Genomic DNA, 22,475 nt, shown 5'->3' with positions numbered 1-22,475 from the left:
AAAACTAAAAAATGAGCTACCAAGCCATGACAATACATGGAGGAAACTTTAATTCTTATTTTTAAGTGAAAGATGGCAATCTGAAAAAGCTTACTGTAAAATCCTATATGATTCCACCTATGACACTCCAGAGAAGGCAAAACTATGCAGACAGTACAAAGATCAGAGATCTTTTTGCCAGGGACTGAGAGATGGGGTGAGAAACAGGCAAAGTGGAAAGGATTTTTAAAGCAGTGAAAATAACATGATACCAAAATGTTGGATACATGTCATTATACATCTGTCCAAACCCACAGAATGTACAACACCAAGAATGAACCCTAAACTATAGACTTTGGGTGATAATGATGTGTCAATGTAAGTTCATCAATTACAACAAATGTACCACTCTGGTGTGGGAGGGAGGGTGCTGATATTGGGAGGCTATGCATACGTGTATGTGGGAAATCTCTACCTTCCTGTCAACACTGCTATGAAATCTTAAATGGCTCTATAAAAAAAAAAAAAGTTTTCATAATAAAATGTTAGTAAAGTCTCCTCAAAATATCAACAGTAACTCATGTTACAGAATAAAGAGGAAAAGCCACATGAATATCTTAAGAGAAGCAGAATAAGCCATCTGACAAATTTTAACATCTCATGACTTAAACAAGAGTAACACTTTAAGCAACCTACTGCTGACATCACATGTAATGGTGAAAGATCAAGTACTTCCCCCTAAGGTAGGGCAGAAAGCAAGAAGTCTGTCATTACTTCTATTCATTGTTCCAGAAGGTCTAGTTAGTGCAGTCAGGAAGAAGAAAATTTACAGAGCACACGCATGAAGGGAAAAAGTAAAACACACCCTTTATTTGCAGATAACATAATCATATAGATGGAAAATCCCACATGATCTACAAAAGAAGCTTCTAGGCCTAATCAGTGAAATTAGTAACATCACAAGATTTAAAAATGAATACATAAAAATCAACTATATTCCTATATAAATTACAAACCCCAAAATTTTAAATGTTATTCACAACAGCATCAAAACCATGAAAATACTATGGATAAATTTAGAAAAATATGTCCAACACATGGACAATAAAGGTACAAAATATCACCAAGAAGAAATAAAAAACTAAGTAAATAAATATAGAGATGTCATGTTCACTTATCAGAAGACTCAATTTTGATAAAATGTCAACTCTCACAGAATTTACCTACAAATTAAATACAATCCCAAACAAAATTCCAAAAGTCCTTTTGTAAAAACTAAGCAGATTCTGAACTTTATATGAAAATTCAAGAACCCTAAAATAACCAGAACAATTCTGAGAAACAAAAAGTTAAAATTACCAATACCTGCTTTCAAGACATTACTATAAATTATAATAACCAAAACAGGGTAGTAGTGGCATAAGGATAGATATACAGGTCAATGGAAGAGAAGATAAATACCAAAAAGGGACATATGTACATGGTCAATTAGTAGTCAACAAAGATTCAAAAGTAATTCAGTGGAGAACTGCTGGTCCAAGATGGCAATATATAGGGAGACACTGACCTCACCACCTCCAGGGACACACTAAAACTATACCTATTTACAGAACAATTCATCCTGAAGAAGAACGGAGAGTTAACAGCTTCTGTACAACAAAGACCATGTAGAGAATGGCAAGCGAGACAGAGACATAGAAACGAAGAGGACCCCCATCAACACTGCAAACTTCTGTGTGGAAGGATAGTACCGAAGGACTGTGAGTAGATTCATCTGCCCTGGGGTGCAGAAAAAAAGCTGTGGTTTGCGAAGACATCTAGAATATAAAGGAACCAGCTCCAGAACCCTGCCTAACAGCAGGGGAACTGCTGAAACTCTCTCCAGGTCAAGAGGAACTGTCAAGTGCCTCCACCCTGGCAGCATGGACAGGAGCAAGGTCCAGGCATTCTAGATGGCCTAACACCTCAGTCAGCCCTGAGTCCCTAGCCCACACCCGACCCAAGCCATTCCATCAAGATGGCTCCTGTGCGGTGCAGCATACCAGGACATGCCTAGCCAACCTCACTACATGCCTCACTACAGCTGCAGCTGTCCGTCAAAGTGACACAAACACAAAGCACCCTAGAACACTCAGGCCCACACCACTGCAGCTCCAGACAACTTGCCAGGACTCCCCTGGCTTAGAGCATATTAGAACCTCCCAACCCACACCAGCTTATACTCCAGACAACTCGCCAGGGAATCTCCTTCATGGAGTGCCCAAGGCACCCCCAGTCTGTACCCACCTTGGTTCTAGCCGCCCTGCCAGGACACCCCTGTGTGCAGTGACCCAGGACAATCCTTGCCCATACCCGCCTTGGCTTTAGTCACCCTACCCTGCGTGGAGAGCCCCAGGAGCCCTAGCTCGCATCCACTTCAGATTCAGCTGTACTCAGAGTGCCTTCAATGCAGAGTGCCACAGTACTGCCCCAGCCTGTGTCCACTCAGTTTCAGCTATCCTGTCAGTGTTCTCTGCAAGGAAAGCCCCAGAATCCCCTTGGTTACACCCACTTCAGCTCTAGCTGTGATGCTAGGGTGCCCTCCATAAAGAGAGCCCTGGGACCCCCTGGCTTTCACCCATTTCAACTCCAGCTGTGCTGCCCTCTGGGTGAAGAGCCCCAGGAACACCTGGTTTGAACCCACTTCATTTCTGACTATCACACCAGGGTGGCCCTAGCATGGAGAATGCTAGGATCCACAGTCCATAAACACAACAGTCCAGATAGCCACCCCAACTCACCAAGCACATTCTACACAGGAACCCACACTCAAGATCATTCCCTCTAGTTAAGGAAAAATAGCCATTCCACCTAATCCATAGAAATAAACAGAAGAAGCAAATCAAAATGACAAAAAGAATATACTCCAAACAAAGAAAAAGATAAAACTTCAGAAAAAGAATTAAATGAAATGGAGATCAGCAGTATGCCTGATCAAGAGTTCAAAGTAATAGTAATGAAGATGCTTACTGGACTGGAGAGAACCATGAATGAAGTCAGGCAGAACTTCAAAAAAGACATATAAAATATAAAAAAGAAGGAATCAGAGTTGAAGAATAGCAGATGAAAAACACATTAAAGGGATTCGATAGATTTGAGGATGAGAAGAATGGATCAGTGATTTGGAAAGCAGGGGAATGGAAAGCACCAAAGGGGGGGGGGGAAAGAATTTAAAAATAATTATAGAGTAAGGGATCTGTTGGATAACAGGGTAACATCAAGCAAACAAACATTCATGTTATAAAGGCCTGATAAGGAGAAGACTTAAAAAAAAAAAAGGGGGGGGGGGCAGAGAACTTATCCTAAGAAGTAATAGCTGAAAAACGTCCCTACCCCTGGAGAGGAAACACATTCAGATTCAGGAGGCACAGAAAGCTCCTAACGAGATGAAGCCTCACAAGGCAATCAGCTGATACTTCAGCAGAAATTTGCTGGCCAGAAAGGAGTAGAAAAGAACCACAATCAAGAACACTACCCAGCAAGATTATCATTCAGAAATGAAGGACAGCTAAAGAGTTTCCCAAACAAAAAGGAGTTCTTTGCCACTACAACAGACTTATAAATGTCAAAGAGACTTCTGTAAATGGAAAAGAAAAGGCCATGAGAGAACAAAATTATGAAAGAAAAGAAGCCTGACAAAATAAAAAAGATGCAAAATATAACAATATATATTTAATATGTAGAGGAGGTAAATAAAAATGAAGTTCTTCTAGACGATGCTCAAACATAAGTGACCATTAACAGACTGCTACATACTTGGGATGTTATATACATGAACAAAACCATTAATAGACACACCAAAAAAATCCAATCATGACACTAAAGAAAATCATTAATCACAAAAAAAGAGAGCAAGAGAAGAAAGGGAGAATAACCAGAGAACAATTGAAAAATGGCAATAAGTACATCCTTATCAATAATTACTTTAAAGGTAAATGGTCTGAACGTTCCAATCAAAAAACATAGGGTGACAGAATGGTTAAGAAAACAGAACCATTTGGGGCATCTACGTGGCTCAGTCAGTTTAAGTGTTCAAACTCTTGATCTTGGCTCAGGTCATCATGATCTCACAGTTCATTGAGTTCGAGCCCCACATGGGGCTCTGTGCTGATGGCACAGAGCCTGCTTAGGATTCTGTCTCTCCTTCTCTCTGCCCCTCCCCTGCCTGTGGAGTGCTTGCTCTATCTCTCAAAATATATAACTAAGCTTAAAAAAAAAAAAAAAGAAAGAAAATAGAACCATTTGCTGCCTACACTTTAGCCCTGAACATATACAGAGTAAAAGAAAAGGGATAGAAAAAGCTATTCCACGTACATGAAAGTAGAAAGAAAACAATAGCCAGGGCAGCAATGCTAATATCAGACAAGAGACTTTAAAGCAAAGACTATTACAAGAGACAAAGAAGGACACTACAGAATAATGAAGAAATCAATCCAACAAGAAGATACCACAATTGTAAATATTTATGCACCTAAATAAATAAAGCAATTATTAACAGATGTAAAAGGAGAAACTGCAAGTAATACAAGAATAATAGGGGGCTTTAATACCCCACTTACCTGAATGGACAGATCATCCAGGTACAAAATCAATAAAGAAACAGTATTTCTGAATGACACATTTGACTAAATGGACTTAACGGACATGTACAGTACATGCCATGCACACACAAAAGAATACATTCTTTTCAAGTGCACATGGAACATTCTTCAGGAAAGATCATGTTAGGCCACAAAATAAGTTTCAATAAATTTAAGAAGACTGAAATAATATCAATCTTTTAGAATCACAACAGTATAAAAATATAAATCACATTTTTCTAGAAAAAAGAAAAAAAACTGAAAACAAACAAACATGTGGAAGCTAAACAACATGGTACTAAACAACCAGTAGGTCAACGAAGACATCAAAGAGGAAACTTTAAACATAACTTGACAAGGGGCACCTGCGTGGCTCAGATGGTTCACTGCCCAACTTTGGCTCAGGTCATGATCTTGCTGGTTCAGAGTTCGAGTCCTGCCTGGAGCCTATTTCAGATTCTGTGTCTCCCTCCCTCTCTCTCTGCCCCTCCCCAGCTTGTGCTCTGTCTCTCTCTCGAAAATAACATTCAAAAAACTTTTTTTTTAATTAAAAAAAAATATCTTGAGACAAATGAAAACAAAAACACAACAGTCCAATATCTTTGTGATAACAGTGAAAGCAGTTCTAAGAGGAAAATTCATAGCAATACAGGCATATCTCAAGAAGCAGAAAAATCTCTGATGGGTACTGAGGAGGGCACCTTTTGGGATGAGCACTGGGTGTTGTATGGAAACCAATTTGACAATAAATTTCAAAACAAGAAGAAGTAGAAAAACCTCAAGTAAACAATCTAACCTTATACCTAAAAATGGAAAAACAAAAACAAAAAAAGCCCCAAGTTAGTAGAAGGAAGGAAATAATAAACATCAGAGAAGAAGTGAATGAAAGAGACTATAAAACAGGAAAAGTCAATGAAACCAACAGCTCATTTTTTGAAATGAAAAACAAAATTAATAAACCTTTAGCTAGACTCATTGACAAAAAAGAAGACTCAAAATCAGAAATTAAAGAGAAGTAACTGACACCACAGAAATACAAAAGACTATGAGTTTATTACAAAAAAATTATATGCCAACAACTTTGACAACTTAGAAGAAATAATAATGTATGTTTATACAGTCTTCTAAGACAGAATCAGGAGGAAACAGAAACTCTAAACAGACCAATTACTAGTAACAAAATTGAACCAATAATGAAAACAGTCCCAATAAACAAAAGTCTAGGACTTCTGAAATCAAATGGCTTCAAAGGTGAATTCTACCTAACATTTAAAAAATGGTTAATAGCTATTCTGCTCAAACTATTTCAGAAAATAGAAGAGGAAGGAAAATTTCCAAATACATTCTATGATGCTAGGATTACCCCAATTCCAAAACCAGACAAAGACATTACAAAAAAAGAAAACTGCATGCCAACGTCTAATGAACACAGATGAAAAAATCCTCAAAATATGAGCAAGTCGAATTCAACAATACACTGAAAAGGATCATTCACCACAACCAAGTGGGCTTTATTCTAGGGATGCAAAGATGGTTCAATAGCCACAAATCAATCAAGCTGATACACCACATTAACAAAATGAAGGACAAAAATCATAAGATCATCTCAACAGATTCAGAAAAGGCATCTGACAAAAGCCAATATTCATTCATGATAAAAACTCAACAAAGTGGGTTTAGAGGGAACATACTGCAACATAATGAAGGCCATATACGACAAACCTTCAGCTAACATCATATTCAGTGGTGAAAAACAGAACTTTTCTTCTTAGATCAGGAACAGGGCAAGAATGTCTGCTTTTGCCACTTTTATTCAATATAGCATGGGAAGTCTCAGCAGTAGCAATCAGACAACAAAAGGCATCCAAATTGGTTAGGAAGAGGTAAAAGTGTCACTATCAGTACATGACAGGATAATACATACAGAAACCCCTAAAGACTCCACCAAAAAATTATTAAACTACATTATTTCAATAAAGTTGGAGGATACAAAATTAATATGCAAAAATCTCTTGCATTTCTATACACTAATAATGAAGTTATTAGCAAGTTAAGAAAACCATTCCATTTACAGTTGTACCAGAAAGAATAAAATACCTAGGAACAAATTTAACCAAAACTGTGAAAAATCTGTACTCTGAAAACTCAGAGACACTGATATAAGAAATGGAAAATGACACAAATAGAAAGAAAGACCACACTCATGGACTGGAAGAATACTGTTAAAACGTCCATCCTACCCAAAGCAACCTACAGATTCAATGCAGTCCCAATCAAAATACCAAAAGCATTTTTCACAGAACTTTAACAAATAATCCTAAAATCTGTACAGAATCACAAAAGACTCTAAACAGCCAAAGCAATCTTGAGAAAAAATAACAAAGCTGGAAATAACACAATCCCAGATTTCAAGCTATAGTACAACACTAAAGTAATGAAAACAGAATGGTACTGGCACAAAAACAGACACATAGATCACTGGAACAGAAGAGAACTGTGAAATAAACCAATGCTTTAGGGTCAATCTGTTACAAAGGAGAAAGGAATATACAATGGGGAAAAGTAGTCTCTTCAACAAATGATGCTGGGAAAACTGGACAGCTATGAAACAATAAAACTGGACCACTTTCTAACACCATACACAAAAATAAACTTAAAATGTATTAAAGACCGAAAGATAAGACCTAAAACCACAAAACTAGAAGAGAACAAAGGCAGTAATTTCCATGACATCAGCTGTAGCAGCATTTTTCTATGTCTCCAAAGACAAGGGAAACAAAAATAAAAATAAGCTATTGAGACTACACCAAAGTGAAAACCTTTTGTACAGTGAGGGAAAATTTCAACAAACAGAAAGGCAACCTATGGAATGAGAGAAGGTATTTGCAAATGATACAGCCAATAGAGTTACATCAAACATAAAGACCATCTACCACGCTATACCCCGAAACACATATGATCCAAATTTAAAAAAGGGCAGAAAACCTAAACATTTTTCCATCCATAAGACATCCAGATGGTCAAGAGACACCTGAAAAGATGCTCACCATCATTAATCATCAAGGAAACACAAACAAAACCACAATGAGATATCACCTTATTACAGAGTTAGAATGGCTAGTATCAAAAAGACAATAAATAACTAGTGTCAGTGAGGATGTGTAGAAAAGGGAGTCCTCCTACACTGTTGGTGGCAATGTAAATTGGAGCAACCAATGTGGAAAACAGTATGGAGTTTCCTCAAAAAATTAAAAATATAAATACCATTATAATCCAGTAATTCCACTACTGGGTGTTTACCCAAAGAAAATGAAAACCCTAATATGAAAACACAGAGGCACCCCATGTTTGCTGCAGTATTTATAATATCCGAGATATGGAAGCAATCTAAGTGTTCAATGACAGTTAAATGGATAAAGATGTGGTATGTACATGTATACACATACACACACACACACACACACACACACACACACACACACACACTACACACACAATGGAGTATTACTCAGCTATAAAAATGAATGACATCTTGCCATTTACAACGTGGACAGACCCAGAGGATATTATGCTAAGGGAAATAAGCCTAACAGAGAAAGACAAATACCATATGATTTCTTATATGTGTAATCTAAAAAGAAGAAGAAAAAAAAAAAAAACAAGCAAACAACCAAAAAGTAGGAACAGACCCATAAACATAACAATGCGATTGTCAGAGGCTGGAGGTAGAGAGGCATGGGTAAAATGGGTAAAGGGGAGTAAGAGGTATAGATCTCCAGTTATAGAATGTATAAATCACAAGAATGAATGATACAGCATAGGAATATAGTTGATGCTACTATAATAGTAGAATATACAGTGACAGTAGCTACATTTGTCAGCACAGCAAAATAATGTAGAATATAGTAATCACTATGTTGTACACCTGAAACTAATGTAACCTTGTGTCAACTATACATCATTATAAAAAGAAATCAAAAAAGAAAGTATAATCTTTCCAACAAAAGGTTTTGAACTGGATATTCGTAGAAAAAGTGTACCCTGATCCTTAAATTATACTATACACAAAAATTAACTAAAAATAATCACAGACCTAAATGTTAACTATCTAGAAACACTTAAAAATTTTCTTCATAAACTTGAGGTGGTTAAAGATTACTTACAGAGAACATAAGAAACACAAATTATAAAGAATTCCCACACATCAGACTTCACCAAAATTAGAAACTTTTGCTTTTCAAAACACATCATCACGAAAATGAAAAACCAAGTCCTAGACTACAAGAACATACCGGCAATATGCATAACTGACAAAAGACTTATATCAACAATGAAGAACTCTAAAAATTCCACAAGACAACAATCTAATAAAAAATGAATCAAGATTTTAAAATAGTTACTTCACAAAGAGAGAGATGGCAAATAAATACATGAAAAGATTCTTGATGCCATTAGTCATGACAGAAATGCAAATGAAACCATAATAATTTAGCATTATACACTTACTACAACGGCTGTAGGTAGAACAAATGTTGGCAAGAATTTGCAGAACTGAAATCCTAAAATATAAAGTGGTATGATCTCTTTGGGAAAATGTCATTTTCTAATTAAGTGAAACATATAAATACCACTTGACCCAGCAGTTCTCTTTTTGAATAGTTACCCAAAAGAAATTTCAACCCAAAGACCTGTGAAAATGTTCATAGCTGCTTCCTTAATAAGCTAGAAGTGGAATCAATGCAAATATTCTTCAATTTGTAAGTTGGATGAAGTGTGGTATTATTCAGATGATGAAATATTACTCATCAATGAAAAGGAACCACTAATGGTATATGCAACATGGATAAATGCAAAATAACAAGTGTGTGGAAAATGCCAGACTCAAAAGATTACACACTGTGTAATTCCATTAATATGAAATAGTCTGTTTTATAGACTGATCTGATGGGAGGATCAGTGTTTGGGCTTGACAAAGGGGGTAAGGCTTACTGTAACAGAATACGAGGGAACATTCTGGGAATATGGAGATGGTCTATGTTCTGATGGTAGTGGTTTTATACGTGTGTATAAATCTGTCAAAATACATTTAACTTGGCATGAGTACATATTCTTATATGAAAGTTATAGTTATACTATGGCACATTTGTTTAATCACAAAAATTTAAGAACCATGTCTTCACATTTAATTTTTCAGGGGAGCTTACCTTATTGAGTGCAACAATGAAGGGACATTTTTTAGATTTCAGAAGGTTAATAGATTCAATTGTTTGGGGCTCCAAACCATGCATAATATCAACGACTAAAATAGCAATATCACAAAGAGAGCTTCCTCTGTTTCTTAGATTACTGTTGAAAAGAGGGGAAAAGATGAATAAGTAGAAATCTTAAAATTACTATTTTGCTTAAACAAATTTTTAATTTCTTTGTAAAACCTACAGAAAAAAAAAACCAAAATGAAGCGCATGCATTAACATTCAAGTGCCATTAGCCCTTAACTTGCCAAATGCTTATCTGACACAGTGAATTGACATCAGCTGGAATGAGTTAGTTCCAGAAGTTACTCCAATATTTCTGCAAATTGTACTGGCCAAGTTTTTTGCGCTAAGGAATATGGCCAAGAGGCAACAGGATAAATTCCACCTATAATGGGTTTCACAGGAGACAGACCAAGTATGTATTAGGATTTGGTCTTTCAAAGTATAAAAGATCTCTACAAAATACAAGTATCCAAATAAAGTACTGCATATTCAGTAAGGCACAGATAAGGATCAATAGTGGGACCACAGATCTTAAAATACAACCCAAAAATTGATTAATCAGACGTTCTGACTCACTGAACTTTTAGACTTAATCGTTTCAAGCAGTTTGGTTTCAAGTTGCTCTTACCTGAAAGACTCATGCCCGGGAGTATCAATAATCAGCATCCCTGGAATTCGTACATTCTCTCTATCAAACTAGAAAAGGTGAAGAAAAGTGGAGAGCTTAAGGAAGCCAAACTTTATAAAGTTTCTTATAAAAACAATTATTCTGCCATGAAAACTTAAAAATATCACCACTTCCTTTTCTAAAAAATGGTTTTAAAACAGTGAGTCAAGCAGCAAAGCACAACAGTATTTTCATTAATATCAAAAGGAGTTTTGCAAGTAAAAAAATGAAATAAGAAAACATTCTCTTTGTTAAGGTCATAAAAATTTTTGAGCAGATTATCAGTAAGTAATAAATGACAGCAGTCATCTTAGAGTGACTATCTATAAAAAGGTGACATGCAAGAAGAGGTTCTCGCTGTTTGAAAAATGTATCTGTTCCAACTTTATTTTTTTTATTTTTTTTTTTTTTATTAACATTTTTTTATTTTTTTTATTTTTGGGACAGAGAGAGACAGAGCATGAACGGGGGAGGGGCAGAGAGAGAGGGAGACACAGAATCGGAAACAGGCTCCAGGCTCCGAGCCATCAGCCCAGAGCCTGACGCGGGGCTCGAACTCACGGACCGCGAGATCGTGACCTGGCTGAAGTCGGACGCTTAACCGACTGCGCCACCCAGGCGCCCCTGTTCCAACTTTAAAGCAATTCTAAGCTTTGAAAAATATCCTAAAATACATTTTAAAGAAAATTTACCTCATCAACCTGAAATATCTTTAAGAAAGACTTCATATGCTGCTTTATTTAAATAACATCATAACATCATAAACACTTAATTTTCTGGACAAAAGTTCATTAATGAATGGAAAAAAATTACAACATGCCTGATATGCACATTCTCCTTTAACCTAAAGTGTGGCACTGACCAACAAATCTCTCTCTCACACACACACAAAACTTTTACTTGTTTATCTATACTTTTTGTCAATCTTCAAATGATTTTTCAAAATCTTATCTCCTGTTCTATGTCAAAATGATTCATCATGTAAAACCTCCTATTTGCATACTGGTGATTTTAAATCAACATTCACTGGGCACCATAATTATTTCTATTTTGTATTTCTGGAATACAAAAAATAGAATTGTCATATAAAAGTTATCCTGAGAACTTTAATATACGTCTAATAAAAATCGTGCTCTTTAACTGTGTTCTAAAATAAAACCAGATTTCAAGTTCTGGCAACTAGTGGAATGAGCTGTTGAAAAATCCCCAATGACTAACATAGAAATACCAGATAAATTACAACCAAGATAAATTCTAAATTATGAATTTAAAAAACTGTAATTCAAGAAAATGGTGCTCAAATATTTTAAACTACATACTGAGATGGAACTGGAAAATTTCCACATAACTGGAACACTGACCTGGAACAATCAACACCAAGATGCAGAAAGGCCACATTACTTATAAAAAGATGAAAACCAGCTTGTGATCAAACTTGAAAGGCAATAATTTATGTGAGAAGAAACCAGCGTAACATTTGAGATATTTAAGGAAAGAAAATGAGAATCAAATATTTTATATGGAGCCAACTGACTTTCCAGGATGAAGGCCACAAAGTATGCAATATTCAAAAATTCAAAGAATATTATTCCCATTATTCCTTCCTTAGGAATCTACCAGAAAACAAGCTTCATAAAACATAATCTCAACCAAACCTCCCTTCCTCAAACTGGAGACAAATTTGTAGACCCTTTCTATATACTAAACTAAGACAAAATAAGGAGTAGAGACACATCAGCATGTAATAATTTATCATGTGTGTCATTTATCAATTTTATTACTTCTCAGTTCCAAATTTACCCTTTTTCACCTGCTCTAGGATAATGGAATTACGGATTCTTTCTTTCTTTTTTTTTTTATAAGGCCCAGTTCCAAGACTGGAGCATGGTATGTAGATGAGCCTAGAAGATTCTGCTACACCAAACAGCATGGATGCAACCAAACACTACTAAAAGCGAACCAAAAAGACTCAGTAGCCAATCAGTAGATGAAGATGAGACTATCTCACCACAAGAATAAATGAATTAAAACACAGTAAATATGTTTCAATCCATGAGTTTATAGCAATACAAAACCGAACAATTAGTCACTCTTTATTTTAAAAGTTAGTAAATAAGGTAAAGGATTAGGCATTTATTCTGCCTTCACTATACATATTATCCTGAGTAACCAAACAGCAAACCAGGCAGTTTTCTAAAGTAATCCAATAAATAAACACAATAATAGGCTTAGAATAGCAACATTTTGCAACCTCTAACACATTAAAGGTAGAGATTACTTTAAAAGTTCCTCCTGAGTAGAAGAGTGTTTTGATTGGAAAGGGACATAAGAGAGGTCTTCTGAGGTAATTGCCAAGGTTCTATCTCCTAACATGGATTACACAAAGGTTTTGCTTTATAATGATTCATTAAGTTTTTACCTTAATCTTATGTGATTTTCTTTATTGTGTTATATTTTGGATAAATAAGCTGAATATCTCCAAAGTAGAGAATATAAGGGAGATAAAGAAAATACAATCAATTTGATAGAAGCTAAAAAGGGTGTGGGAGGAAACAGTTTTTAAACATGGAGATCTATGGTGAAAGTGTTAAAACATGTAGGCGAAACATACTCTAACTTCAAAATAGTGATTGCCTCTGGGAGCAAGAGGAAAGGAAATGAAACTTGAGGGCTCCTATTCATCTAATGTTTTCTTTTGGGGGTGAAAGAAAAGATCTGAAGCAAAACAGAGCAAAGTGGCACAAGTGTTAATTATAAATAGCACGTGGGTCTTTATACTAACCTTTTTTCCTATATTTGAGAATTTTTGTTAGAGACTGAAACATGCAAAATACATTTACATTTGTACTTACATTTTTAATCATCTTAGTCTGTTCATTAATAGCTTCAAGGGGAACATTGGTGGCCCCAATTTGTTGCGTAATGCCACCTGCTTCACCATCTTGTACATGTGTGTGACGAAGCTGGGATAAGATAGCAGATTCAGATTTGTATTTCAAAATATAAAAAGAAGCAAAAGCAGTAAGAAGGTAGCAACCTATTTAACAGAACTGCCTATATGTGCTATGGTTTCTATTAGCTTTTTATAAGATATCATTCACTTAAGAAGTTGTATCATAGCTAACAATATTTTCTTACTTTATCTAGAATTTTTGTCTTCCCTGTATCCACATGTCCAAGTACACAAATAACAGGAGCTCTTAGCTTTTCTGTATTTACATTTTTACTGTGTTCAAGTCGCCGTTTCTAGGAATGAAAAAAAAAAATCACAAAATTATTTCAAATCTTGACTGCCATCATCCTTTATATTATGCTGCCTTAGCAAGAGAATGCCAGAACCTTCATCCAAGGTTCTCTGTTGATTTAACTACATGTAACTGCACTTTACAATGTAAACTTTACAATCTAATTCCCTTTACAGTACCTTTGGACAAAGGGAAACCTGCTAAAATAGATTTCAGACCAACATTATTAAGTTAAGAGTAACAATCATGTAAAATTTTGGCTCCAACTTTCTGAACACTTTTGTACATTGCTTATTTAATGGAATATAAGAAATTGATCTTCTATCATACTTAGTATACAGTACAACCTCTAACTTATGTGGGGATTTATATAAAAGGAGGTATATATACACTTGCATTGAAACAATTTCATTAGAACTTCAAAACTATAAAATAAAATATTTCAAAGCAATTTATTTGAAAACTTTGATAGTGTACAAACGCTATAAAACCTTTTAATTGAGGGGCACCTGGGTGGCTTAGTCAGTTAAGCGTCTCTTGACTTCAGCTCTGGTTTATTAATTTGAGCTCCACATCAAGCTCTGTGCTAAAAGCCTGGAGCCTGCATGGGAATCTGTTTCCCTCACTCTCCCCCACTTGCATGTGTGCGCTCTCTGTCTCTCAAAATAAGTTAAAATAAACTTTACCGAAAAAACTTTCAATTAAGAGAGGGTATATTTAATCCTCAGCCTAAGATGTCTAATGACATTTCCTACCTTAAGATACCACTCATCAAGCCTGAGAGGCATGTCCTTGGATCATGTGTTTCTCTTGTAGCATATACCTAGCTACTTCAGCTGAAAACCAAACAAAAACACACACGCCAGCAGCTCCTTCCCAACTTTTTGAGTATAGTAAACTGGGCATTTAAAGGAGATAAGACTTCTAACAAAATTTTGATGTGATTTATAAAACTATTTTCCATCTAAAAACCATTTTTGTAAAAATTACTTACTTTCTACCACTAGACACTGGATCTTTCTACAGAAAATGGAATGAAAAAACATTTTGGAACGTCAAAAGTCAGATGTATTTACTAACAAGGAGTCATACATAAGAACCTTACACTCTGTAAGCCTCAAATATAGACATCATGACCTTAGTTAGGATCTGAAATGGTTGAAAATTTGCCTTTTCTCCCACACTTGGTGTAGCATTACAATTTTCTGGAAGGCAATGTAGTTTAGACTTTAACTCAGAAATTCTACCTGAAAGTGTCCTGAAACAATGACATAAGCATACAGAAATGCATATGTACAACCGTGTTTGTTCACTGCAGTATTGTTTTAGAACAGCAAAAATTAGTAACCACTTAATCATCTGTAGTTGGGGATTTCTTAATGAATATTTCCTCAAACCCAAGGCTGCAACCTAGTGGTTGCATAGAATCATTTAGAGACTCCTTCCACAATGGAGATTCTTATCCAAAAGTCAGCTATGGATTTTAGAAAGTTATATGTGGCAAGGTTTTGGAATCATGAAATGTTACGGACTGAAGTGCATCTCTCCCAAATTTATACACTGAATTCTTAACTCCTAATGTGACTGTATTTGGAGATGGGGCTTTTAACGAGGCAATTAAAGTTATATGAACTCATATGGGTGGGGCCGTAATCCAATAGGACAAGTGTCCTTAAGAGGAGAAGTTAAAAAAAAAAAAAAAAAATCTCTCTTTGAGCCTGCACAGGGTAAAGGTCATATGAGGACTCAGTGAGAAGACAGGCATCTGCTAACCAGAGAGAGCCCTCACCAGAAAACCACCGTCTGACTCTTCAATCTTGAACTTTTAGCCTTAAAAGCTATCAGAAAATAAATTTCTGTTGTTTAAGGCACCCAGTCTGAGAAATTTTGTTCTGGCAGCTCAAACAGACTAATTAGGATCTTTCCATAAGATGGAGTACAATTTGTAGCAGTAAAGGTACTGAGGCAGGACTTCTTCAATGATGAAATGAATGGCTCAGCAAATCCTCTCCCCCAAAAGGAAACAAAACTGAGCAAAATAACCAAGACAACCACCACTGAAAGACTCTAGAAACCAACCAAAGGCAACATAACAAACTGAGAAAACTTTTTTAAAGTTTTTTTTAACGTTTTTTTAAATTTATTTTTGAGACAGAGACAGACAGAGCATGAATGGGGGAGGGGCAGAGAGAGAGGGAGACACAGAATCGGAAGCAGGCTCCAGGCTCTGAGCCATCAGCCCAGAGCCCGATGCGGGGCTGGAACTCACGGACCGTGAGATCGTGACCTGAGCTGAAGCTGGACGCTTAACCGACTGAGCCACCCAGGCGCCCCGTGAGAAAACATTAATTCAAGAAAATCTATTGCCCACTTGTGAGAGTAACAGAAGCCTATGAAGTTTTAGACTAGACTTGTTCCATCATACTCCCCACACTCCCACAGCTCCATGGGGTGAAGAGGTATGAGATAGAGGAGCAGGGGGTTTCATACCTGAAAGCACTGTCTAAAACAGGAGAGATGTCAATGGCAAAAAAAGAGAAAAGGCTAAAATCGCAACTAGACTAAGGTCTCAATAGTGGTGGGGCAAGCAATAACCTGGAAGGATCCATCAGAAATTTAACAGAGGAGTATATGGAACAAGACAGCCAAAGTAGGCACTGCTAAGATCCTATCTATCACTGGTACTCTAGAAAGCTGTGTTCCTACAGAGGGCTGTCAGAAGAAACCAGACAGGTCCTTAGTAAATTACTCATTACCGGCTCAACAAGAGGCTTACAAATGCATAAAGAGTGGACTAGTAAACTGCCAGATCCACTGGGAAATGGTGGAATCCTTACCAGCTCCAGGTGTTTAAGCACAACCACTGACAAGTCACTTGGCTGACCACTAGGATTAGCAATCAGGTACAAGCCCTAAGAAGCCAGGCTTAAGAAACATACCAAAAACAAACAAATACCTGAGAAGAAACATCATCAGCATCATACTACAGAAGCAATCCACAAGACTCAATGATCAAGTAAACAAAAATAGCTGAAACCACTACATTTGTAAGGAGCTAAAAGAATTCATATATTCTCTAAATATACAGATATATCTAAATCTATAGATATATCTAAGTATATAGAATTGCTATATTCTCTAAAATGTCTACTTATAAACAAAAAATTACAAGACATACAAAGAAACAGCAAAATGTGACCTATAAAAGAAAAAGTGGTCTACAGAATGTCAGAAACCTTGGGGTGCCTGGGTGGCTCAGTTGGTTAAGCATCCAACTCTAGATTTCAGCTCAGGTCATGATCTCAGTCAGGGTTTATGAGTATGAGCCCTGCATCAGGCTCTGTGCTGGCAGTGTGGAGCATGCTTGGGATTCTCTCTTCCTCTCTCTCTTTCTCTGTGCCCTTCTCCAGCTCATTCTCTCTCTCTCTCTCTCTCTCCAAGTAAGTAAATAAACTTAAAAAAAGGTGAGAAGCTCAGATATTAGACTTAGCAAAGACTTGAAAGCAGCTAATATAAATATGTTCAAAGGACTAAAGAGAACCATATTTAAAGAAATAAAGGAAAGTGTAATGATGACTAATCAACAGAAGACATCAACAAAGAGAAAACAAATCACTATAAGTTAAAAAATTCATTAACAAATTAAAAAAAAATCACTAGAGGGGCTCAACAGTAGATGCAAACTGGCAGAAGAATCAAAAGTCATAGATTAAGAGAGGTTATATAATCTGAACAATAAAAAGAAAAGACAACTGGGAAAAGTGAAAAGACCTCAAGAGACCTGTGGGATACTCTCAAGTGCACCAATGTGCATATAATGGGAGTCCAGAGGAAGGGAGAAAGAGAAATAGGCAGAAAAAATACCTGAAGAAATAATGGCAGAAAACTTTGCAAAACTGGATGAAAAACCTTCATCTACATATCTAAGACACTGAATAAACTCTAAGCAGAATAAATACAAATATATCCTCATCAACACACATTACAGTTAAGTTGTTAAAAATCAAGGTTAAAAAAAATATCTTCATATAGAAAAATCACTCATTGTGTACAAAGGCACCCAAGTAAGATTAATAGTTTAATTTTCATTAAAAAAAAAAAAAAAAAAAAAAAAGGCCAGAAGGCAATGGAATAACATATTCAAAGGGCTAAATAGAAAACCAAAAACTGGATCTCTGAGATGATCAAAAAGGTGGAAAACCTTTCACTAGATTGACGGGGGGCGGGGGGTGAGGATGGGAGGAAAGACACTGGTCACCAAAATCAGAATCAAAAGAGACACCACTAACTTTACCGAAACTGAAAAGACTATAAAAAGATACAATGAAGAACTTCATGCTCACAACCTAGATAAAACACAATAGCTATTAGAAAGACAAAAATTACTGAGCATGACTCAAGATGAAAAAGAAAATATGACAAAAAGATAACAAGAAATTGAATTAGAAATTTATAAATCTCCCCACAGAAAAAAGCTTTGTTAGTAAATTTTGCCTACCATTTAAAACAGAAAAAACAATGTTTCACAAACTCTTGCAGAAAAAGAGGAGGAAGACTTCCTGACCAATCCTAAGGAAGCTAATTTTAAATTGACACCAAAGCCAGACCAACATATGATAAGCAAAGCTACTGATCAATATCACTTATAAGTATAGACCACAAAAACCTCAGCAAAATATTGCCAAATCCAGTAACATATAAAGAGAATTACATACCAGGATCAAGTGGGATATATTCTAGTAATGCAAGTGTTAGCTTAACATTTGAAAGCTAATGTTAATACATCATATATTAATACAAAAAAAAAACAAAAAACCTCTACATATCATACAAAATGTACCCATATCCATTTATGATATAAACTCTCACAAATTAGGAAAAGAAAGGAAGTTCCTCAAACCTATAAAGGGCACTATTAACATCATAGTTAATGGTGAAAATCTGAATGCTTTCCCCACAAAGAATGTGTTAGCTTAACACATAACACACATATTATTAGAATAAAAAATATTTCAGTATAGCTACAGGATACAAGATCAATCTATAAGACTCAACTGTATCTTTATACTGAAAAATGAAAAAAAATTTTTTCAATTGTGATCCCATTCAATAGTATCAAAAACAGTAAAATACCTAGTAATAAATTTAAAAGAATTACAAATCTCAAACTATGAAAACTATAAGACACTACTAGAAGAAATGGTAAAAGATCCAACTGAATGTATAATCATCAGACTATTTCAATAATATTAAAATAGATAATTCTCCCTAAATTGACCTATATAGATTCAACACAATCACCAGCTAAATCTAAGCAAGATTTTTGCAGAAATTGACAAACTGAACATAAAATTTATATGGAAAAGCAAGTGACCTATAATAGCCAAAATAATCTTGAAAAGGAATAACAATGGAAGATTTCCCTATCTCAAAACTTACTATAAAACTATAATAAAGAGAGTGTGGTACTAGCAGAAGAACAGATAATACAGGTGAATGAAACAAATGAAAGTCCACAAATAAACCTTCATATTTCCGGCCTATTGATTTGTCAAAGATGCCAAAGCAATGGGAAAAGGATAGCTTTTTCAAACAATGATGCTAGTTAAATTAATAAAAAATGAACTTTGTCTATGACCCCACATCATGCATAAAAGGAATCTTAAAACAGATCAGAGGGGCGCCTGGGTGGCTCAGTTGGTTAAGCATGCAACTTCAGCTTAGGTCATGATCTCGCGGTCCATGAGTTCGAGCCCCACATCGGGCTCTGTGCTGACAGCTCAGAGCCTGGAGCCTGCTTTGGATGCTGTGTTTCCCCCTCTCTCTGACCCTCCCCCACTCACATTCTGTCTCTCAAAAATGAATAAATATTAAAAAAAATTTTTTTAATGTATCAGGGGTAGCGCTAAAGACAGAAGAAACTGAAGGTATAAATTTAGAAATAAACAGGACAAAATATTCATGACATTTGGTTAGACAAAGATTTCTATACTACAACACTAGAAGCATGCTCTATAACAGCAAATTTTGATAAACTGACGTTAACAAAATTTAAAAAAACTAAAAGAACTCTTACAACTCAATAATAAAAAGACAAATAATTTGAATACATGTTTTACCAATGAAGATACAGGAAGGGCCAATAAGCAAACTGAGAAATGCTCAACATCAGAGAAATGCAAATTAAAACCACAATAAGATATATACTATTTCACATCCACTAGAATGGCTATAATTGAAAAGACAAAGGTTAACAAGTATTAGTGAGGATACAGAGAACCTTCAACTGGTTGGAATCTATAATTGTGCAGCCACTTTGGAAAAGAGTTTAACAGTTTCTGAAAAAGTTAAACACAAATTTACCATATTATCCAGCAATTTCACTCTTAGGAGTACATACTCCCACCCTTCCCCCGCAAATGAAAACACATTTCCATACAAAGATTCATATGCAAATGCATGTATATAACAGTACTATTCATAATAGCCAAAAAGCAGAAACAACTCTGTCCTCTAGTGAATAGATAATAATAAAATATGGTATATTTATACAGCAAAATGCTATTTGGCAATAAAAATGAACAAAATTCTGATACAGCTACCACACAGATAACCAGGGTAAGTAAAATAAGCCAGACACAAAAAAACACATATTATATGACTGAATTTACAACTGTCCCTCCTTATCCAAGGGGTGGTGATACATTCCAAGACCCCCAGTGGATGCCTGATACTGCAGATAGTACCAAACCCTATATATACTACATGTTTTTTCTATACATATCAATGATAAATTTGTAAACTAGGCACAGTAAAAGATTAATAATAACTAGTAATAAAATACGAGGATAACAATATACCGCAATAAAAGTTACGTACATATGGTCTCTCTCAAAGTATGTTATTGTACCGCACTCACCCTTCTTCTTATGATGATGTGAGATTATGAAATGCCTATGTAATGAGATGAAGTAAGGTGAATGACATAGTGTTAGGCAACTACTGACCCTCTGACAATACATCAGGAGGAGGATCATCTGCTTCCAGAATGCAACTGACCACACCATGGAAAACAAAACTGTAGATGAGGGGACAGGGAGGGTGGGCATAGGAACTGCTGTATATGTAGGACTAGGAATAGGGAATGACACAAATTGGTGTAAGAAATCTTCCTGGGGTGATAAAAATACTCTAATGTTGAGTTGTGACAATAGATGAACAACTCTAATTTACAAAATTGTACTGAATTGTACACTTAAAATGGATCAATTCTTTGATATGTAGATATCTCAACAAAGCTGCTTAAAAAAACTACTGTGCTAAGAGGTCCATAGCATATTATGTGAAGAAAAGAATATGTATCTACAAAATTTATTATCTAACTTCGTTTTTTTTAATGTTTATTATTTTGAGAGAGACAGTACAAGTTGGGGAGGGGTAGGAAGAGAGGGAGGGAGATGGGGAGAGAGAAAATCCTAAGCAGGCTCCACACCGTCAGCAGGCAGCCTGATGCGGGGTTCAGTCTCACAAACTGTGAGATCATGACCCAAGCTGAAATCAAGAGTCAGATGCTTAACTGATTAAGCTACCCAGGTGCCTCTCAGTTTTAATTAAACATTTTAAAAAACTTGAACATGTGCAGAACTATGAACAGGTCTGGGAAGTGAGATAATGGGGAAACTTTTACTTTCTGCTTTATACCCATTGTTTTTAAATGATCACAGTACGAACGGTCTCTCACAAATGGGTATAGAGCAAGACAGTTGGCTTGAGTAGGTGCTATGGGAAGCTGCAGTTATAATGGGAAAGAGAAGGGAATGCCACTGGTATCTAGTGGGTGGGGGGCAGGGATGCTGTATAATGTCCTAAATGAAGAGGACTATCCTCCAAAACAGAATTATATTGCCTAAAACTGTCAATAGTGATAGGGTGAGAAATCGAACTTAAATCAACAGACCTTCTTAGGAAATTCTGAAAATGTATCCCTTTGTAGGCTTCACAGAGGAAAGAGGCAAACACTGACATACAGGTTATCAAAACAAAAAAATTAAAAAATTAGGATTATAAATAAAAAAATATATATTATTATTATTATTGTTATTATTATAGAGACAGAGAGAATCTAAAACAGGCTCCATACTCAGAGCAGAGTCTGACACAGGACTCAATCCCACAACCCTGGGATCATGACCTGAGCCAAAATCAAAAGAGTTGGCCACTCAACTGACTGAGCCACCCAGGCACCCCTTTTAACAAAGAAAAGCTAAAATAATTTTTAGCTTTAAAACAGTTTAGCACCCTCAAGAAAACTAGTTTTTATTGTTATTATTTATACTAAGCTGACAGAATTGAAGAAAACTCTCAAGTCTACTGCATTACATAGGAAAAATATAGTAAGCCTGGTAGGTATGTACACTTTACTAAATAGAAAGATGCCTCAGTAACCCACCAGATTTAAACAACTAAAGTGATCAGATGCCTCACAGCAACTACCTAAAATATACAAGGCAAACACTAGTTTAGTGTTTATGACTAGAAGGTATGTGCTCAGAGTAAACCAACACTCAAAGAGCACATAAAAATTTAGAGAAAACAAGAAATAAATGATGAAGCAGTATACCATTATGACTTAGGTCAGGGAGTAAGGTCCTTGGGTTAGATCAGTGTCAAAGACCTACTGTCTAACCCAAAGTCATAAATATTTTGC

The 22,475-nt window shown here is 35.8% G+C and overlaps 1 protein-coding gene across 2 annotated transcripts in view; it reads right to left on the bottom strand.

The window, feature by feature from the left end:
- EIF5B (eukaryotic translation initiation factor 5B) overlaps positions 1-22,475 on the bottom strand; it is an 89,337-nt gene that overhangs the window by 12,481 nt on the left and 54,381 nt on the right. For both annotated transcript variants that reach the window (XM_058684403.1, XM_058684404.1), the window contains 4 exons: positions 13,662-13,769; positions 13,376-13,486; positions 10,485-10,552; positions 9,803-9,944 (listed from right to left, as the gene is read on the bottom strand). In XM_058684403.1, coding sequence (XP_058540386.1) covers positions 9,803-9,944; positions 10,485-10,552; positions 13,376-13,486; positions 13,662-13,769 — 429 coding nt within the window. The remainder of the gene's footprint in view (positions 1-9,802; positions 9,945-10,484; positions 10,553-13,375; positions 13,487-13,661; positions 13,770-22,475) is intronic.

The sequence above is a fragment of the Neofelis nebulosa genome, chromosome 9 (genome assembly GCF_028018385.1).
Source record: "Neofelis nebulosa isolate mNeoNeb1 chromosome 9, mNeoNeb1.pri, whole genome shotgun sequence".
Lineage (NCBI taxonomy): Eukaryota > Metazoa > Chordata > Mammalia > Carnivora > Felidae > Neofelis > Neofelis nebulosa.
This window is presented reverse-complemented; position numbering and strand designations above follow the sequence as displayed.